The sequence below is a fragment of the Bacillus rossius genome, chromosome 12 (assembly GCF_032445375.1).
Source record: "Bacillus rossius redtenbacheri isolate Brsri chromosome 12, Brsri_v3, whole genome shotgun sequence".
NCBI classification, from domain to species: domain Eukaryota; kingdom Metazoa; phylum Arthropoda; class Insecta; order Phasmatodea; family Bacillidae; genus Bacillus; species Bacillus rossius.
Window position 1 is genome coordinate 49,748,289 of NC_086339.1, and position 21,193 is coordinate 49,769,481.

The 21,193-nt window shown below is 42.3% G+C and overlaps 1 protein-coding gene across 1 annotated transcript in view; it reads left to right on the top strand.

Moving 5' to 3' along the window:
• The window catches only part of LOC134537923 (isocitrate dehydrogenase [NADP], mitochondrial-like), a 54,095-nt gene extending 44,269 nt beyond the window's left edge, over positions 1-9,826 (top strand). Inside the window, exon 9 of the mRNA XM_063378887.1 lies at positions 8,909-9,826. Within this exon, the coding sequence (XP_063234957.1) occupies positions 8,909-9,083 (175 nt within the window). The 3' untranslated portion in view covers positions 9,084-9,826. The remainder of the gene's footprint in view (positions 1-8,908) is intronic.
• The last annotated feature ends 11,367 nt before the right edge of the window (positions 9,827-21,193 follow it).

The window sequence follows — 21,193 nt, forward strand, 5'->3', positions numbered from 1 at the left end:
TGTGTTTGTGTCATAAGCCTAGAAACATCCACCATTAGTTACATTGAAGGATAGTAACTAAAAGAGGCTCTTAGTGTAGATACTGGGTTGTCTCTAGCTTCACGATCAATTATTTTCCCTGATATAATTTTGTTTTAAGAAAGTATTTGTACTGATATTCATATTGTGTATATGTTAAAAAAAATTGGATAATTTTATTGTATTTGTGCCATAATGTAACAGTACCAAAATACATGTTATTTTGTAAAACCCCTTTATATTTATTTCTTGATAAAATTAGTAGCAACTGTAACAAAGAGTGAACTGAGTAGAATAATTAGTTTGGTAACCTTTTATGTATGTGTTTGTTAGGGTGGTATGAAGTAGATTCACACTCGCACACAAGTATAACATTGAATCTTATTACTATTTTAATTTTTATCACACAAACACCACTTGATGTCTCTCATAAGCTATAGTTGTTGCCTCTCAAGCTATACTGTCGGACAAAAAACAGAAAGATAAAAAAATTTCGTTTATAACTTGTGAAGATTATATCAAAGTCCAGCACCACTATAGACGTGTGATAAGTTATGAAAAATTTTACAGTTAATAAATTAACAAAACTGCTTTACGATTAAAAATTAATTATCATTCAGAATGAACATATGTATGAACATTAAAAGATACCTCTTAAAAGCTGCAACTAAACCAAGCCAGTCAATGTCAAAGGCTTGAACCCAAGGGTGCAAGTCAGTAGGATTCACAAGGGTAGCCCGTTTGGCCCAGGAGTTTTAACCAACGCAAGTCATTGCTGGGTAGGGTGCTTGTATGTTGTATGCTGCCCATATTTTGGTCTTTATGCAAACTTAAAAATATACAGACAGATGTCCATAAAACACAGTTTTTATTACGTTTATCAATCCCATTTCACAGTCACAATTTTTTAAAGTTAAAGCAGGCCCCCTCAGTGAGGGGCTTTTTAAATCCAGGAAGGGGGGGGGGGGGCAGGCATCTATGCTTATGCTTGAAGCAGATACTTATTAAACCTTAGGCCATCAAGGCCTAGTGTGATAATGGCAGTGTCAACAACTCGCAAAGACGCCAGGCTTCAGTGAAAGCAAAAGGATGGGAAAGAGAGGTGATTCCAAAACTATAGCAATGGATGGCAGTCAAACCAACCCTTCTCATTTCCAACATGACACAGGAAAAACTAGGAAAAATTGAATGTTCAAAATGTGCGGTAATTTGCGAGGGCAAGCCGAAATGAAGCTACACAGCTACCTGATAAGACTCTGGATTCACATTCCAGAGGACACGTTGTTCATTTACTAGTCCGATCATCCTGAGTTTGGTTTTCCATGGTGCTGTACCGAAACATGTTAAACCCATTTACAGCAACACTTACTTCTGTCAAGGTAACCAATCCCAGCCAGTATGTAAGGTGGTTAAGAGTTAAAGAGTATTCTGATCTCTTTATTGTTTAAAAAAAAAAAAAAATCTCTGGAATAGTGAACTTATGTTTGTTGATGTGAGACTTAACTCTGCATGCATTCAACAATGGGTTATCCTGGGGCGAGAACTCAGCCCTTATTGAATGTGTGGGGCCTGCCTCCCCTGAACTCGTCTCTGGGTGGCAACTCCCCGGACGCCCAAATCACTCTGGCAAATGCTTGGATGGTTCCTTAATGTAGGCCTGGGCAGATTGCTTCCCCAGTTTCATTGCATAATCTATAACAACCTTGCTTGCTGTAAACAAATTGTAAAGTCCAAACAGTATTAATTAAAAACAAAATATGCGACAAAGGCCCACTGCCCTAAGGAAACCCATCACCTAAATCTACAGTGACATGCTGACGCGGAAGGACCGCATCTCGTGATTAAAAGTAATGCTCAATCCAAAAGGTGGTGGGGGAGGCTAGGGCGTCCAGACCGAAAGGTTCTGAAGTTCCCCGAGTGGGAATCACAGAAAACTCTGACTTCGATATCTCGAAGTTGGTAGCACTGGCTGATTTTAGCACTACCTGTTGAGGGGTGTCTGAAACAAATAGGGATCGACTCGCCCGAGACGTTTGCTACAGCCTGGGGCTAATGGCGCAGTCAATGGTGCTCTCTGGCGGCCTACAGGAGTAGGTAGCGGGGAGGTTAGCAAAGTCGCCACCAGATGTCGCGGGCGTCAGCTCCACGAGCTGGCGACAAGAGAATAAGTTACTAGTTCAGCCGCTAAATGTTGTGTGTGGTCCATCTTTGCACATTTTTTTTTCTATGGCAAATCGTCCTTGAAGTCGGCCGATGCCTGGCGGGGTTCACGTCAGGGCAATGATCCTGGGCTAAATTCTGAGAACCGGAGGGAGCTGGGAGGTGTGGGGGTGTACAAAAAAAGCAACGATGCTGGGAACGAGCATCCTAATGTGACTTTCGAGGAGAGAACCTAAGATGTATGCGTGACGGGAAAAGCTATGGTAAGCTCGTCTCTGAGAAAAGGTAACAACTCGTCCAGAGTTGTTGAGTGCAGTTTTAGTCATGCAGGGAAATAATGTTACAGGCCCCGGGCGTGACTGTAAGCGGGAGAAATGTCAAACGGGCTGCCAACGACGTCTTAGACTTGCAAAAGATCAGATTGGTCCCTGAGAAAAGGTGCCTCTGGCTACTGCAGAAAAGTTTAACTACATAGAGTACACCAGCCTAACAAAGTGTAAATCACCCTTTTGAAACCAAATTATATAGAAAATAAAATTTCAAAAAATAATTTAAAATTATATTAACAATTAAAAAAAAAAGTGCCAATATTCCTAATTTCCGGCACAACATATGTTTATGACTGATTCCCAGACAGTAGGTGGAATATGCAGAAAATACCTTCTAGTTACGATGACTGGTGGGGGAGGGGTGGTTCTAAAAACTCACCAAACAGGGTGATGTCTTCCAGGGTCTGCCCGATGATTGACCAGGCGAGCGCGACGTGGATGATCCATGATTCTCAAAAAAATAAATAATCTACGATAAATAATACATTACTACTTAAGCTAGAATTACGTGGACTGACTAACGCCTAAACACTACTATGTTGGGAAACGTTCCTTGTATAATCTGATCACATCTTAAGGGGCCCGCCTCGTCAGGGGTGTATGTGTGTTAGTGAGGCGGGATGATAAGCGCGACGCTCGCTGGTGCTTCCAGCGCGGTATAGCCTCTAAGCGCAAGGCTCTGAACTGGCGCGCATTCGTCTCGTCGTCACAGGATAACTGTGAAATTTGAGCGGTGACCGTAACATTATATGGCGGAGAAATGAAGATAAAGGTGTTATGCAAGCCCCTTAAGTGCTTTCAAGAATCTGTACTGATTGTTTTATGCCTAAAAATTACTCTGAAAATACGCGTTTCAGGCATTTTAACGCTTCTAAAAATACAGCTTAAAAACTTAATCCGAAATTAAAAGTACTTTTCGGCCCTCAGCGAACTCTTAAATGCTATTCGTAAATAGGCCCCACTCGGATAACTTGAATAGTTTAGAAATCGCGTTGTTTTTCCTGAAGCTCTGCACACCGTATGTGTGCCCAGGTAGGCGGGCCCCTTAAGAGAAAAACACGGCGAGGCGTCCCGATGATGCCCGGTTCGATGCAGTCAACCCTGAATCGCAGTAAGTTAGGGATGGTCGAGACTCGTAATTAAAAGCGTCTTTAACGAAAGATAGGTGGGGTGGCTTCGGCTCTCGAATTGAAAGGTTCCGAACATTACCGAGGTGCTCGTCATGGAAGGCAGACTTGGATATCTCTAAGTGGTTGTGCTGCCCGATGTCAGCGTGACCTACTGAGGTGTAGCTGAACTGAGTAGAGGTCGACTCGTGCGGGGCAGCTGGTAGCAGCATGGGGCTTATGGAGTACTAGGCCAGCGCTCTGGTGGCCTGGGAAGGAACTACTGGGTACTGGTTACTGTGGGAGACACCAGAGGGCAGGCGTTTCATGGGCGTTCGTACTCCGAGGGGAACTACCGCCAGGTGGCATAATGTACTAATGTACTAATGTACTAGTGTGGTGGCCTCGGGGCCAGGCCGACCCTGGCCGGGGTTAGTGGCCGGTCACAGACCCGGGCCGGGGTTCCCAGGAAAACTTGTGTGGTGCTGGCGGTCTACAGGACCTGGAGGCGTGACTATACAAAAACAGAACTACTTATCTGCCCTCAGCGTTATCTTAAATATTTTTATGGTAAACAGACCCCACTTTGATTTCTCAAGCAGTCTTTAAATTGCAGGGGTTTTTCTGAATCTCTGCGCACCACACGTGTGCTCAGATAGGCCCTTAATGTCCTTTGACATAAGGTCATTAGAGATTTTGAAACGTAATTGGATGTAAATGGAGCTTTGATGGATGAGTGGGGAAAATGAGAGTACCGTGAAAAACTCCAACTTAAATATACCTTATTGAAAGGAAATTTACATTATGTAAGTTAGACTATGTTCATAGTGTTAATTTTAATGAATATTTTAGAAGTTTATTTAGTAAACAGAACAAATCACATAATTTATTATTCACTTGTAGATAAAATACCATACTAAATTGTAACTGAACTAAAGGTTCACCATTTTAAGTAAACCAGTCTAAAAATGTTTTAGCCAGAGATGTCAGTTTGGTAACACTTCCTATTTATAACAACTTTCCTGTCAAAGTAATTAAATCTGGCACCAGTGCACATATTTTGATAGAATGAACAGTTAGAAAATATGTAATTTTTAGCTAATAAAATTTTGTAAAGGATTTGTTGGAGGTTTGGGTAATTCCGTGTGGTAAAGGTGCTTCTTGGTTGCATCTTTGTTGAGTTATGCGTGTTATGATATGTCTGAGAATCCTCTCCACAGTTTTTCTCACGCCTGTATAGATCGCAGCTATATTAGTTGCCTTGCTTACTACAGAACTTCTTCTAATAACTGCTCAATCTTTACTGTGAACTCAAGTGCATAGCAGCAGGATAGCAGACCCTGGACAAAACTGTGCACACCACATGTAAAAAATTGGTCTTCAATTGAATTCTTTTGAATTAATTTAACTCGATGAAATTTTGCATTAAATCATAACTTTGCTGGTAGTGTTAATAAGTATTGTTAAGATTTTATAATGTGGGGTAAACTGGGTTCATAAGGGATAGCCCAATTAAATTTTATTACAGTTTTATTAATTTCTAATGATTACATTAATAATAAATAATTGTTTTTGAAAAGTTCTAATCAACAATTACTCTCACTTAAAAATGTTTATTCTCAAGTCACTCAATGTCTTGTCAAGTTCACAGTTAGCACTCCTCACTGGAGCTAGGCTCGACAGTGGTTCACCCCTCACCTCGCGCCTGTCCACACACACACTCTCGAGAGGGGTCTCTCACCCTCCTCCGACGTTGCACTTCCCCTCGCTCGCAGAACTCTGGGACTCACGCGGCACTTCTCGCGGAACTTACCGCGGAACTCTCGCCGAACTCTGTTGCCAAAACTCCGTCACCGCACTTGCGGAGATCACCGGTCTTCACTGTCGTTAGACTCTGTTGCCTCAAGAACTGTGGCGGAGGCCGGCGTCGCTGCTGAAGTACTCTGTGGCGCCCGGAGGATGCGCGGGAGCAGAGGGGGGAAGGAGGTAGCGACGACCCCTGTAACCCGGCCGGGCGCGCGTGGCCGTGCAGGCGACGGCCAGCTGCGAACCTGCTCTCTCGCGTTCCTAGCATTTATAGTTATTATTCTCCCACAACAGCTGATTAGTAGTTTTTTCAACTCAAAAATTATATGAGAACATGATAGTTTATGCAAAATGTTTCTGAACAAACTTTAAGGAACCTAAAAACTTTTTTTTGTTAATATACATAATAAGGGTCACTTATATATATAGTTAACTACTGTTACACTCCTCAGTCATAACAGAGTAAACCAAGTTCTGTTATTATTTTTTCACTCTTCTCTCTCTCTCTTGATGACTGGGGTAACTAGTGTATCTTTTAGTTTCAAAGGCAAAATAATGATTTCGTCCAGGTAAAAGTACCTCTATGTTTATTTAATTTTTGATTACTTTCACAATAAAATAATATTTGATAAATTGATTGACAAATGTATTCAGATTCTGCAACTAGATTGGCATGGATTTAAAATTACATTTTAAAAAGAATGGGCTGGCCCTCATTAGAAAATGACCCTTAATTGTACAGTTAAATATAATCAGCAACAATATACAGGTTAATAAGTGGCAATCCCAGCACACGTATAGCAATTAAAGTCCTGAAAGAAACATTTCTGGCTGTCCGATCTGTTCAACGTAGTGATTCAATGCTATTCTAAAGATATTAAAAAAAACTGAAGGACTAGCGGTTTGACGATTGCTAGGCGAAGTGGACCTGCTAACTGGACGTCAGGAGGCCCTAGTCATCCGGCTCTTGGAACCTCATCTGGCCCTTGGACCCTGTCATACAGGGAGATGGCTTCCAGGATCAGCCCGGGTGCGGAGCTCGGGAACTCGCGGTTGTCGCAGACATTTCCATTATTTAAAAGAAGAGAAATAATTAATTATGCATAACAAAACATGACTACTCCTACAAGGTACACAGACTGACTAAATGCTAATCACTAAAGTTGTGGGAATCATATCCCTTGCCTAGCTGATTACATCTTAAAAAAGATGACCGGAGTGACTTCTTGATGCCGACGATGCGGTGTGGTCAGTCTGGAGTTACAGCGCGCAGTCTGTTTGGGGTGGCAGCGACTCGTAATTAAAAGGCGAAGTCAATCAAAAGAAAGGGGGGGAGGCTTCGGCTTCCGGACCGAAAGGTTCCGAAGATTACCGAGGGGCTTGTCTAGAAAAGCAGACTTCGATATCTCGAAGTTTGTGATACTGGCTGGTGTCAGCGCGACCTACTGAGGTGTGTCTGAACCAAGTAGAGGTCGACTCACACGAGGCGGCTGCTAAAGCATTGTACTTATGGACGGGACTAGGCCCACGCTCTGGTGGCTTGGGAAGGAACTACGGGGTACTGTTTACTGCGGGAGACGCCAGGGGCAGGCGTTCAGCGAGCGTTCAAACACCCAGGGAAATAATTCGTAACTCTGTCGCTAGGGGGCATAAGCATGTACTTTCCAAGACTATTGTCGAGACTGAGGCAGGCCGACCTTGGCCGGTCAGTGCTCTGCACAGTGTGAGAAGGGGAGGGGGTGGAAACTGCGATGACAGTGGTACCTAGGCTTTACTGAGCCCGGCGGTGTGACTGGACGTTGGTAAAAATGACTCGAGCGCATGCCATGGAGTGCTCACGTCAGGCGAGGTCTTAGAAACCGCCTGCCATGATAGCTTGCAGGACATAGCAGTTCTTGTCACGGCTCGGAGGCGAATTACAGGCGACGTTCGTGCACCAAGACAGGAATAAAATGTTTCACTGACCTGACTCGCAAAAGACTCTGCAAAATCAGATCTAGGGCTGGGAAAGATTGGGGGGACAGGTCTGACAAAGATTAAGCGGGAGTGTACAGGAGGAGGAAAAAGTTTAAGTTCTTGCAGCAAGAAAATAAAACGACTGGCGACAGAATATTAAAAAAAAATACAACTTTAGAATTGTGCAAAAAGTACTAATTGGCAGCACACTACGACAGAAATAAAATATATATTTTTTTTGTATGCATATTGCCGTACTATTAGCAGTTGTGAATCATTATATTCATAATCATGATGGTATAATCTTGTGCCTCTTGTCTGTTACTGTTATTTTTACACCTTAATATTTTGGATGTTTGACTCTCTCCATTACTGAGAACCTTGTTCTGCAAAACAAAACTGTATGTTTTTTGAATGACACAAAGCATGGAGAGGCTGCGTGACCCACTAGTTTTGTTGGATTAAAATTTCAAACAAGTTGTAAAACGGTGAGAAAGAAAATAAAGCAGGTTTGCAGAATGTTAGAGCAGCTGATGCTCTGGTGAGCAAAGTGGCCAACAGAATTGTGAATTTGCATTGCTCCGTTTGCCTCATTTCACGATATCTTACTGCACATTAACAGCACAATGTTATGCTCGAAATGTAGTACACAAGAAGAAAACAAAATGAAAATTCTAATAAAGAAATGTAACTATGCTGGAAGCTGCGTTTGTGTTGATACTTGATACAGTTTATAACGTTTCAATCTGGAATTGTATGGTTCGGCACGTTCTGTAATCCGGCTGTTAACTGAGCCAGATAGCTTCGAGTGGACTGCAGTTGTTGACCTTGGCTGCTAGGTCACATCACTGCTCTGCCGTAATTTCTATCTTTACTACCCATTTTCATTTCAAAACAGTGTTTCTTGTTATCTAACGGGTTAAATTTCATACTTGGTATTTCTGTTAAAAATATATATAATGTTTTTTATATATATAATGTGGGAAAATCGCTATCATTCAGAGTGCTGCTTCGTAGCTGATTTAACTTATGATGGTGGTTTCATCAATACTTGCAAGTTTCAGTCGAAATATGTACGACACCTGCCTCTCCGACCCCTGTCGTGACGAGAGCGCCGGCCAGCCTGGAACTCGGGGAGTGGACGGGTTCTCACCTCGTGGCTTGCAGCAGGGGGCAGGGCAACAGCGACCCCTCGAGACGCCACTTAGTTCTGTCCATGTCGTCAAGGCACTGGCTGCTAAACGGCTAACCACTTGAGAGTTGCCAGCGGCGAAGCACGGAGCAGCGCTCAGACGCGTCCGTCGCGGATGAGAGGCGATCTACGACTGACTCCCACGCACCGGCGCGCGGCGAGCGGGACGCACGAGATGCGTGAGAGACAGTACGCGGTCCGGGTCGGATTACACTGTCGTTCCTCACACCGGCCGCCGGCACCACTCGAAGCACTTTGTTACACTGCACTCATGCCAGGGAAACAGCGGGCCTAGGGACCAGGATGGACACGACAGCTGACAGAAGATGGAAATGTTGCAGGTTCGCGCAGAGCCTGGAGGCAGCGTGTGTGGAGACCATCGAGGGCGGGAAGATGACCAAGGACCTGGCAGCGTGCATCCACGGGCTGCCCAACGTCAAGGAGGGGATGTACCTCAACACGCAGGACTTCCTCGACGCCATCGCAGAGACGCTCAAGGCCAAGCTGCAACAATGAGGTCGCCACTAGGACCGAGCAGCGTCCTCCACATCGGTGTGCTGGACGGCTGCTCTAATTTTTAATTGCTATTCAAATTTTCCAACACGTGTGGGACCTGATCAGTATTTTTTTTTTACTTAATGCTATTGAATTTCAATACTCTGTCCCTTAAGAACATTACCAAGAAGCAGTTGGCAGTTCTCAGTAATATAGTTATGTAATATCATCTATATTAATTTTTTTTATTTTATTCACAAAAAAATTTTTTGGAACCTTTTCTTTATATATTTTTTCAATGAAACTTACTCAAGTATTGAAACTAAAGCTAATTTATTAAACCTTAATGTACAAAAATTTTATTCTGGGGTAAATTCAGTCCAGAAACCAGAAAACTAGGTAAAAAAAATTGTCATTATTAAAGCAGTTCATTTATTTTATTTTATTTTTTGTAAATTTTAGCTGTTTTACATTATTTTATTACGTTCCAGTTTTACATTTCCATAAATATTTTTCTGTATTATAAGGTGGTGATTCTCAATTTTAATGTTTCTGTAGCAAGAAACATGCTAGAGTTATGCTCATATGTCATGGACATTTTTTAATAACTCACTGTGTGACCTGCCTTTTTTTATATGAATCTTTAAATTTTTAAACCTTGTACACATCAGTATTTTGCATACTTGAAAAATTGTGAAACTGAGATTTTATGTAACCTATAAACTCGCAGTCTATGTGATGAAATAAAATCTATGCCATGCCCATGCTTGTGTACAAACTTCATTATTCTGTAACATTGTATGTGATGAGTGGTTTATTGCTTCAGTTCCTACTTCAGGACAAAGGTTCTCGCACACCGGAGCGGTGGCGGTAGTGATATTTGCACACGAGTCTCTGCATTGCGCATAGAAGGACCGACCGGACCTAGTAGAGGAAACATTACTTCTTGCAGCTGTAATCGAAGATGAGCAGCAACCGTACCATCTATTCCTAGCGTTTTGCCGATTTCATTCCAAACCACATCTTTTCTTCTGATATTCTTGTACTCAGGATCTGACATATCATATAACACAATGTTTGCTTTCACTGCTTCTGTTGCACTTGTCATTGTGTGATATCACACCAATACACCAATTTTGCACTCAAAACACCAGGCAGCCTGCGGACTAACGCAACCTGCTGCATTCTGGCCGCCACCGCAGGGTGAACGCAGCATAGGCCGCGCTCGTGTGTCCGTTTCATCGCACGTCGTGTTTCACCGCCACCGCTCCGGTGTGAGTTCTGGTCACGGTGGATCTGTGGATCTAGTAGCCCGAGAAGGGGGAGGGAGGGTCGCTGGCTTTTTTCAAAAACTATTTTTATTGTTATTGTTGTTATATTCATTGAAGTTGGGTTCACAAGCCATTCCTTAGATTCAACACTAGTCCTAGTGCTAATAATAGTTCTTAACTTTTGTCAACTTATATTAGTAAACTTATGAACAGTTTAAATTAATTTTGTCTGAATTTTTATTTTTGTTTTCAAGAACTATGTACTTATTGTACAGAAGAGAAAGTTCACACTCAAGTTTATTCACATGTTATTTCTTGGTACATACTAGTTGTTTTGTAGTAAAATGTTGGTTGATCCATCAATGTTGGTTGATCCATCCTGATTTTGGTTTCCTACAGTTAGCTGAATCACGCCAGCAAATGCTGGTATAGCTCCTTACGACTGTCCTTGGATTGATCCCCCCCCCCCCCCCCCCCAATCACAGTTTCCTGACGTGCATCTGTCTCTTACTTATGACATTGTAAGCAGAGATCAATGAAGGAGTAACGCAGGGTTAAATTCCTCACTTTTCCTGACCTAAAAAATCAATTTCTGACTCATTTAGGCTAAATGTAACATCATAAATAATAATAATAAATCAATAATATTTAACAGAAAAGCAGCTTAGAAATAATTATATAATGTTAATGGTTCCACAATTCCAGGTACAATCTCTCCTGCATAGTAACATAAAAATGTTCAATTGTGGCTTTATCACCACACATAGTTATAGAAAAACTTTAAATTTATATAATGAGTTCATTTGAGTAACAATAAAATATATAGTACTATATTCAGAGGTTTGTGTCAATATTTTTCTCTCGCATATAAACTTGCTTTTAACGGAAACAATCTGGAGAATGATATTTTTCCCAGACAAAACCATATTTTCTAGTGAAGTTCCCGACACTGTAAATTCTGAATCAAGTTACCTCGCTACATGGAACTGTGTGGTCAGTATAGACACTAACAACTTATTTTAACATTATAAGCTACTGCATTCTGCTGCTAAATAAATATTGTACATAAATACATATCATTATGTGCATAACATAGTTCATGCTAGAGGTGGGTTGTTACAGCAATTTTCGGTATCTGTTTCAACCTGATACTGATACAGTAATGTACTAGTTACAAGTATCTGATACTTCTGTATCAGATAGAGCAGTAGCGGTCCCAGGATGCAACAAGGTATCAGCATTCTCGTTACAGGTTACACATCCTCCGTGCCGTCATCACCAGCGTAAAAAGGTATCGGTACCTCTGATACATTATTTATCACGCCCGGTAATTCTCTACCTCTGTTACTCTCATGCCCTCCTGATACAGCCAGTATCAATCAGTTCAACATTCACTGCAGTTCGTCCTGGCCGTGTATTAATTACCACCATGTACATTGTTGCGGGCTGTCATGCTTTGTAGTTAGTATCTTGATAGTGAAATAAGGAATGGATAAGTACAGGAAAAAGACTTCATTTGTGTGGAATTTTTTCACGGAAAATAATGAGTTTGCTAAGTGTAATTTGTGTAAACAAAAACTGAGTTATAATGCAATACTATTTGTTAAATAGTGACTGAACTTGCAAAGTGTTTTTTTTTTATCGATATTGGCACTGCTATCTGCCTGATGTAACTCAAATGTCTATTGATATAGTATGCTCACTAATGTACCTATCTGTTTTTTATTTTTTATTTTTGATAAAATTGTAAATTTTTAATGTATGAAACACTAGTTACTAATTGTTTTCAAAAAAAGAAAGTCCATATGTTGATTACATCTGTTATTAGGGTCAACTGAGAATTTATTTGCATTTTCATAGTTGTTTAGTGCACAAATATAAATATTATTTCTTTTATTAATGTACTTTTTAATATTAAAATTTCATTAGTTTTATTATTTAACGAGACAGTGTTTTAGCTTTGCTCCCTAGATCGTGGATCCACATATCTATCACCTAAGGATGATGGATCTAGAACCAGTGTCCTTGGTCTTGTATCGCTATTAGCGTACTAACTAGAGTCTTCAGTGTTCGCAAGAAGCACGCACTGCGCACTGAGCGTACTTTGAAGTAGGACAATAAACAAAACGACTCGTAACAATTTCGCTCTGCGCCTCTCCTTCAACGCCTTCCCCTGCGCTTTCTCCCCTACATTCTTTCCCTTCTTTATCCCTTATTCGTCGTGCCGCTCCCTCCCCTTTTTACAAGCTCCGCCCAAGTGACCGTCATCTGTGATCGGGTTCTGCGCACATTGACCGTGGTGTTGTTCAAGGCGAATTCAAACTGATACTAAAGTACTTGATACTTGAATAGTGTACTCGTTTGCCGTTCCTGATACAGGCGTGTATCAGTGACAAAGTATCAGGAATACTCTGTGACCCACCTCTAGTTCATGCAGCAGTTAGCATAAACCTGCACTTCTGACAAGCCATGTTTCCTAGCTTGTTTGAACAGTTATGTAACGCAGTTGTGCACAAGTTGCCTCTGTTCTTAACAGCTCAGATGCTATTGTACTTAAAAATTATAGAAATGAAAAAGACTGTGAAAATATGACTTACCATTAAACACAACAGCAGCAGCAGTTTTTGTGAGTACTTTGTCCAACATGCAAACACAGCTATCGAAAAGAATCAACCAAGCAAGGTATGGCCTTCCAGATGTAAGTGAAAGTAATTTAGAGAGAATTTACACGCGAGAGAGTGCATTTCTACTGGTTGTTCTTTGCAGTACGGTGTACGTCTGAGCTTGCTATAGTGCAGTACAAAGGATGGAAAGGAAATTGCAAATCAGCATGCAGGTTACGAGAGAATGATAAAGCTATTCCAGACTACGTAGCTCATGTACTCGTGCTTCAAAATGTGCGTTCTGCAATGTAGCTGTAATTCTACATAAATAAGTCTACATATTGCCAGGTTTTATTAAATTGCTCTAGAAACAGCATGGTGAGGCCACCATACGTAGTTACTCATGTACAAGTACAAAGTTGGGAATTTGTCACAGTAACGCCTACTGCTGAAAACAATCAAGTATGGGAGAAAAGTCATTCCTGAAATTCACACCGATCATCAACTTTTAAACACTGCCCTTGAGTGTTTGTCATTCCGAAGCACACTTAAGAAATTGCAGTCTTTGAGTAGGAAGTGGTAATCAAAAGAAATCAAGGAATGCTGGGGATGAAAGTGGTTTCTCCCGCACCATATACTGCTAAGATGGTTGCTGCAATGTCACTATGTGAATACTTAGCTTACGTCCTGGTGCCATTTCAAAGTTCAGGTCCGTAGCAGCATTATTGGTGCTTCAAACTGAGAGTGAAATACTGTGAAACATTTCTGGCTTTCTATGGTTTGGCATATTTCTGTGATACGACTCCAACCAAGTCGCCCGTGTTCAAATTTTTTGCGTGGATTCTGGCTGTTGACCTTGACGTATTGCGCTGCACTGATGGCGTTTTTAATTTGCTCAGAGTTTATCGTAACTGTTGGTTTTCATTTCAGTACAGTTTTTTTTTTTTTTTTCCTTATTGAGAGATTGAATCACGAATGCAGTGTGATATTAAACTTCTATTACAAAGTAATGCTCTCATGTATTTTTTCTTTCTACATATCGGCTCATCACAACTTGTTTTAAATACATGGTCCGTACCCTCTTATGAAAACCAAAATTAAGGATTTTATAAGGACCCCATTACCACTTTCAGGAGTCAGAAAACCATTTGTAATATTGTAATATCACAAAATACCTCAATGAAATGTTAATAGATACAGTTTGAATATAAAACCATTTGTAATATCACAAAATACCTCAAGAAAATAATGTTAATAGATAATATGAAAAAAATTATGCGTATTGTTGGTTAGTTCAATTCTTACAAATAATCTAACCCAAGCATAGTGTCTATCTGAAATGTAGAGCCCTAACATTTAATTTGATCACTAATCACATTTAATTAAAAGTTCAAAGACAGTAAAAAATAACAACTATTTCACATGTAAAATCTAAACATGTGACCCGAAATTCACAAATTTTACTGGACATATGATGTTTACTGCCAAGTACAAAATGAAAGAACATTTAAATACCCACGTTAATCCATTTTTTTTTGCACACTATCAGACTTTCTCAATGAGTTTTAAGAATTATTAGTGAAATTAAGGACTTTTTAATGATATTAAGGAGGCATACGAACCCTGATATACCATTGTGCTGCATATTGGTTTGTGTTCTGTATTCCTGTTGAAACTATCAATAATCCAGCCAAATCACTACTCGGGGAATGTGGAGGATTAAAGACCTCCAGTAGCTGGTGGATTTCAGGCGAGGGTCCACAGGGCAGTCCACGGAGTCCAGACAGTTCACAATCTTGTCCAATAATAGCCTCTAGAGCCTAAGGTAAACCTACGTACACAATTTCAGCTCTCCAGGTCTTTTGACAATGGAGATTTTGTGGTCAGCTGGTTATTTGGCTTTTGCATATGGACGGGTGAAAGGCAAAATGGTCTATAAAATAAAACTTTTGAAAATAATTATGTTTTGTGACTTTGTTATAAAAAATTATTTCCAATTAATTTTTTTTATTGTTTTACTAAGATTTTTCCTTAACTTTTTATGCCCCCCCCAACTGAACTTTTAACATATTTATATTCAATTCTGAAACAAAAACTAAAAAAAAAAAAAATTGATCTGTCCATAAAGCGATATCATCTTGGGGTAAATTATGAGGGTCCCATTAAAAAAAATTATAGAATTCCAAATGTCGTGTTTTTGAACACTACAGGCATTCCTCTATTCAAAAATAAAAAGTTTTAAAATTTCTACTAGTTAATGAGAAATTACTATTTATACATTACATTAGGTAGCAGCCATTGTGCTTTAGCGTAGCTGCGACCGTTTACCACTAGAGATTGGCTGGATTGTTGTCACTGCCTTCTGTTTACTTGAGACAACTTGATCCTGTAGTTCCAGGGAAGCCTAAGTTCCACAAAGAGTTGAGGACCTACACGAACACGCCCGAAGACTTCACGTTCGGCCAACTTCGGGACTTTGTTTTTATTTTAATAACAGCACGACCATGTTGGTGGAGGACAGCCTAAGATTCACCCGCTTAGATCAACATACCCGAACAGTTCCGAAGTACATCGCTCGATCGGGCAACTTCGGTAGTAGAAAAGCGTGGGCTATAGCTACAGTTTTTGAACGTGAACAATGACATCGTTTTTTGATCTAGCAAGAGTTAAATTGCAAAATTGTACCAAAAGTGATAAAGATAACACTTCCGGGATATATAGACAATGATAATGGTTTTAACAATTTCTTTGATGCCTTAAAAAGTGCAGGTTACTCGTTCTCAGTTAGAAGTAGTGCAGCACAGGAGCTGTTATAGCGCGATAACTCAGTGACCTGTATACGAAAATTATTACAGATGCCATTATACCACAACAATTTAACGATGAGGCTACACCATAGTACTACTCACCGCCATGATGAAAAATATGACTGACTTCCGGCTGGAAGTCCAGGGCTGCCAACTATTGGCAGAGATTGCTGAATAATGGCTGCCACTACACAGCAGCGCGGGAAATACAAATTTGAGTATTCAGAGACTTCTCAGAAGCACTGATTACGTCCAGGTCTAATAAATGTTACTGACACAAAATAACACACACTAATATACAGTCTGAACATTCCGCCCACCTTGAAACGTCATTTCAACACAATGGTAGGGGACAGAGTTTGACCACTGGGCGTTTGAGAGATCCAGTGATGGTGCGCACAGTAGCCACTCTTGCCACACCATCCTTTCCAGGGTGAAGGTTCTGGATACGCCCCAGGCGCCACTGAAGAGGTGGTGATCTCTCTTCTTTCAGCAGCACGAGCTGATGGGGTACAAGAGGCGTTGCTGGTTTGTGCCACTTGTGTCGCTGTTGCAAAGTGTGCAGATAGTCTCTGTGCCAGCGATGTCAGAAATCCTGCTGTAGCCGCTCCACAAGCTGCCAACGATTTAGATGATTTAGCGGAACATTCTGAAGATCAGGCTCTGGCAATGTTACCAATGGTTCCAATGTCAAGAAATGACCAGGAGTCAACGCATTGACGTCGTTGGGGTCGCTGCTCAACGGACACAACGGTCGGGAATTCAAGGTGGCTTCCACCTGGACCAGTACACTGTACAACTCTTCATACGTCAACACCTGCTCACCAATCACTTTCTGAAGATGGGTTTTGAAAGACTTGACTCCAGCCTCCCAGAGGCCTCCGAAGTGAGGAGCGGCAGGTGGGTTGAAGTGCCATGTAATACCGAGCTGAGACACGGCATCCGTGATGGCTTGTCGATGACCAGGTGACGACCCTAGCTGTTGAAGCTCCTTGAGGTGATTGTGTGCTCCCACAAAGTTTGTGCCACAATCTGAGTAAATGTCTGAAGATCTTCCTCGCCTACCAATGAAGCGCTTGTAAGCAGCAAGAAATGCCTCAGTGGATAGATCAGAGGCACAGCATACAAAGATACAAAGGTAAGCCTTCAAGATGGGTGCCCTGCGCACTCTAGTAAGTTTGATGGGAAATGGTCCAGCATAGTCGACTCCTGACTTAGAAAAGGGCTTGATCTGCTGAACCCTCATGGCAGGAAGATCTCCCATCCGATGTTGAGCAAAGGAGGGTCTTTGCCTGAAGCAGCGCAAGCATGTACGCAGTAAGCGAGTAATGGCATCCTTGTCACCCAAGATCCAAAACTGTTCCCTCAGAATACCTCTGAGTGTCTGAACTCCTGGATGATTATTTTTGTCGTGATAACGGTGTACGATGAGATCAGTCAGAGGATCGGATTTCGGCAGAAGCAATGGGTGTTTGTGCTCAAATGGGACTGTCAGTCTGCCACCCACCCTAACCAATCCCTGCTCATCCAGAAAGGGTACTAGTTTTCGAATTTGGGAAGAAGTGCAACGAGCTTTCCGAAGAGCATCAATGTCCCCCTGGAATGAACTAGATTGAGTGCGAAGCAGCCAAAGCCTTAACGCATGATTCAATTCCAAGGGTGTGAGGCTCCCATATACGCGTGCTGAGTGGGAAGTACGCAAGTTGTGAATAAAACGCAACATAAATGCTGTGACCCTCAACAACTTGGTAAGACGGCTGAATCTGGTTACCAGATGTTCTAAGTCACGATTGTGGGTCATTGTTTCCAACGTCACAGCCTTGTGTTCCAGAAGGGCTGGGTCCGCTTCAACAGCGTGTTGGGATTTTGGAGGCCAATACTGAGTTGGCTCTTGTAACCATAATGGCCCTGTCCACCACAAGTGGTGGTTTAGCAACTGAGTAGGTAGAAGGCCACGGGAGGCACAGTCCGCCGGATTGTATTCAGATGATACATGTCGCCACCAGGATGAGGGTGTCAAGTCTTGAAGCTCACTTACTCGGTTGGCCACGAAGGTTTTCAACTGGTGCGGAGAGGAGTTAATCCAGGCCAAAACCACTTGAGAGTCTGTCCAAGCTGTAACTGATGACAAACTAAACTCCTTTTGATAGGTTGCAACAACAAGTTTGAGCAGGCGTGCCAGCAATAAGGCACCACACAACTCTAGGCGAGGCAAAGACTGGACCTTGACTGGTGCTATTTTAGACTTTCCGACTAACAAACGAGTGCTGATTCTGTTGTTAGCTTCTATGATGCGTAAGTACACAACAGCGGCAAAGCCTGTCTCAGAACTATCCGAAAAACCATGGATTTCATATACGCAACCCTCAGAGCCTTGTAGGTGACGAGGAATAGCAACAGCTGTGAGGCAAGGGAGCTCCTGTCTGAATTTCTGCCAACGTTCTGCCAGCTCAGACAGATCAGCGTCCCAATCAATAGTTTGTACCCAGAGAATCTGCAGCAAATTTTTGGCGTACAAAGCCAACCAAGCGGGTCAAATATTCTAGCAATCGTCGAAAGGATGGTTCTTTTTGTGGCATGGTTGGAGCTATCCTCAATTTTGTACGCAAATGTGTCTGACGCTGGGCTCCATTGTAGTCCTAAGACTTTGACAATAGCCTGACTATCAGGATCGAAGCTCAACATCTGGGGTGTTTCAACATCTTCATGTGGAAGCCAATCAAGAAGTGCAGGGTGATTGCTCATGAATTTCCTTAGTTTGAAACCACCTTTGGCAAGACAAGAAATAAGTTCCCTTTGAACATCCAGGGCTGAATCAATAGAACTGGACCCTGTGACAACATCGTCTACATAAATGTCAGATAACAGGACTTTAGATGCAAGCAGAAAGGTTGCAGCCTCATCCTTAGCCAGCTGCTGTATTGTACGAAGAGCTAGGTATGGGGCTGCAGATACTCCATAAGTCACCGTCTTCAAGCGATAGTCTTGAACAGGATCAGTGTCACAAAACCTCCAGACAATGCGTTGGTAATCCTGGTGCCTTTGATGGATAGAAATTTGTCGATACATCTGTTTTATGTCTGCAGTGAATATTACCGCATGGGACCGAAAGCTAAGTAAAACATCAATTATTTCTTTCTGTAGTTTGGGACCAGTAAGTAGGCAGTCATTCAATGATCTCCCAGTGGAGCCCTTAGCCGAGGCATCAAACACCACCCGTGACTTGGTGGTAGAACTGTCAGGCTTAACTACAGCGTGGAGAGGAATGTAGTATGATGGAACTGAATGTATTTGTTCTGGAGGAACCTTCTCCATGTGTCCTGCAACCAGAAGTCAGAGTACATTGCTGATACATCGGGATTCCGTTTAAGGTGCCTCTCCACACCATGCAGGCGATTTATGGCTTGAGCACGAGTGTCTCCCAACTCAGGGGATGAGGTGTTGAATGGCAGACACACATTGTAGCGCCCATCCTCCATGCGCTTGTGAGATTCGACAAACATTTTCTTACAACGCGTATCTTCAGGTGAATAATGCTTGATGGTGGGGTACTCCTCAACTTCCCAAAATTTCTTCATGACTTCTCCCAATGGAGGGGAGGAACAGAGCAAGGAGACAGTGAAGGACTGTGAGTATGCAGGAACTGGCTTAGAAGCTACCCTTCCCATCAAGATCCAGCCAAACACTGAATCTAATACAACAGGTGGGCCCTCTATGCTGCCCCCTGTAACCAATAGGGGAAACACATCTTCACCGATAAGCAGGTCGATGGGGCCAGGCGTATCAAATGAGGGATCCGCTAGCTTTAAGCTCGAGACTGCCTTGCGTACATTGGGCGATACCACCACACTCGGCAAATTACCAGTTATCCGTGGAAGAATAAATACATCAATAGTGAACTGAGGACCAGTGCTACCAACTGGCATGACTACAACTGAAGCACGAGCCGTAGCAACGTTCACTTGGGTGCCTGATAACCCACTGACTGGTAACTGGGTTCTTTCACGATGTAGCCGCACCTTCTGCATGCAGTGCTCAGTAAGGAAGCTAGCCTGACTTGCTGTGTCCAACAAGGCCCTAACAACAATTGGATTACCCGCAGCATCTAAAATCTGCACCTGAGCTGTTGACAACAGAACAGTGTGATCAGCTCTCGCAACGGCTGACGTGACTGAGGAGACTGCGGATATAGTTTCTCCAGAAGAAGCTTGGTCAGCATCTGATACCTGTGCTACTTTGTCATGAACATGATCATTTTCAAAATGCAATAAGGTGTGATGTCTAATACCACATTTATGACATGAGAAATAGATGTGCACTGTTTCGAAAGGTGTGTTTTACCAAGGCAGTTTATACACAACTTTTCTTTCTTCACAACAGCAAAACGATCCTGAGGGTTCAGGTTATGAAAGTCAGGGCACTGGTGCAACATATGAGATGCACTGCACATACAGCAAGACTGCGTTGAAGTAAGAAAAGCATTAGTACGGTACTTAGATTGGGTTGGGGGTTTCTGCTTAAAGGGCTGTGTCTCCAAAGTTTTAGCACGAGATGCACCACAAACGACTTTTTGGGCCCTACAGTGCCTTTCCAGAAATGTACAAAAGGAATTAATGTTGGGAAACTCACGACCTAATGTCATCTCCCACTCTACCTGAAGCTTAGAGTCTAGGCACTTGCTCAGTATAGGGAGCAAGATCATGTCCCAATGGTTTACCGGGGCCTGCAATGCCTTAAGTGCTGAGATATTTTCAGAAATGACTGTCAACAGCCGCCGTAGAGAACTTGGTGAGTCTACTGAGGCTGCAGGTGCATGCAGTAGGGCCTCAACATGTGCCGACACAATCAAGCGTTTGTTCTCATAGCATTCCATGAGCAAGTTCCAAGCTACTTTAAAGTTTGCCTCCGACAAGGGTAACGACTGAATCATCCCAAGCGGATCACCCACAAGAGCACCCTTCAAGTATGCCAACTTTTCTACAGATGACAAAGCAGTGTTGTCTGAAACTAATGTGGAAAACAAATTAGAGAAATTTGACCACTGCTGCGGAGTTCCGTAAAAGCTGGGAAGTGTGATTTTCGGTAATGCGACGTTTAACTTACAGAGTTCTGAAGCACTGCCTTCAGGCCCGGGTGATAACCCAGGCTTCCTGTTCACAGAGTCGATGGCAGCCATGACTGTGTAGTACTGCTCTTCAAAGTCTATCAAACGTCGCTGATGCTGTTCACTGTTGAAATTCTTTCTTTTGTCCGACGAAGCTTCTACGTTCGATTAAATCCGCTTCGTAGGAGCGCTTCACGTCCGGTAGGTCACGCACACTGGCACGAAGCAACGGGACCTTGGTCGCGTCACTCGCTGCCGCTTTTGCTAAGTCACACTTATGTTTCACCCGTCCCTCGGCTAATTGCAGCCGCAAACCCAGCGCTTTAAGTTCACTCATGATGAGACT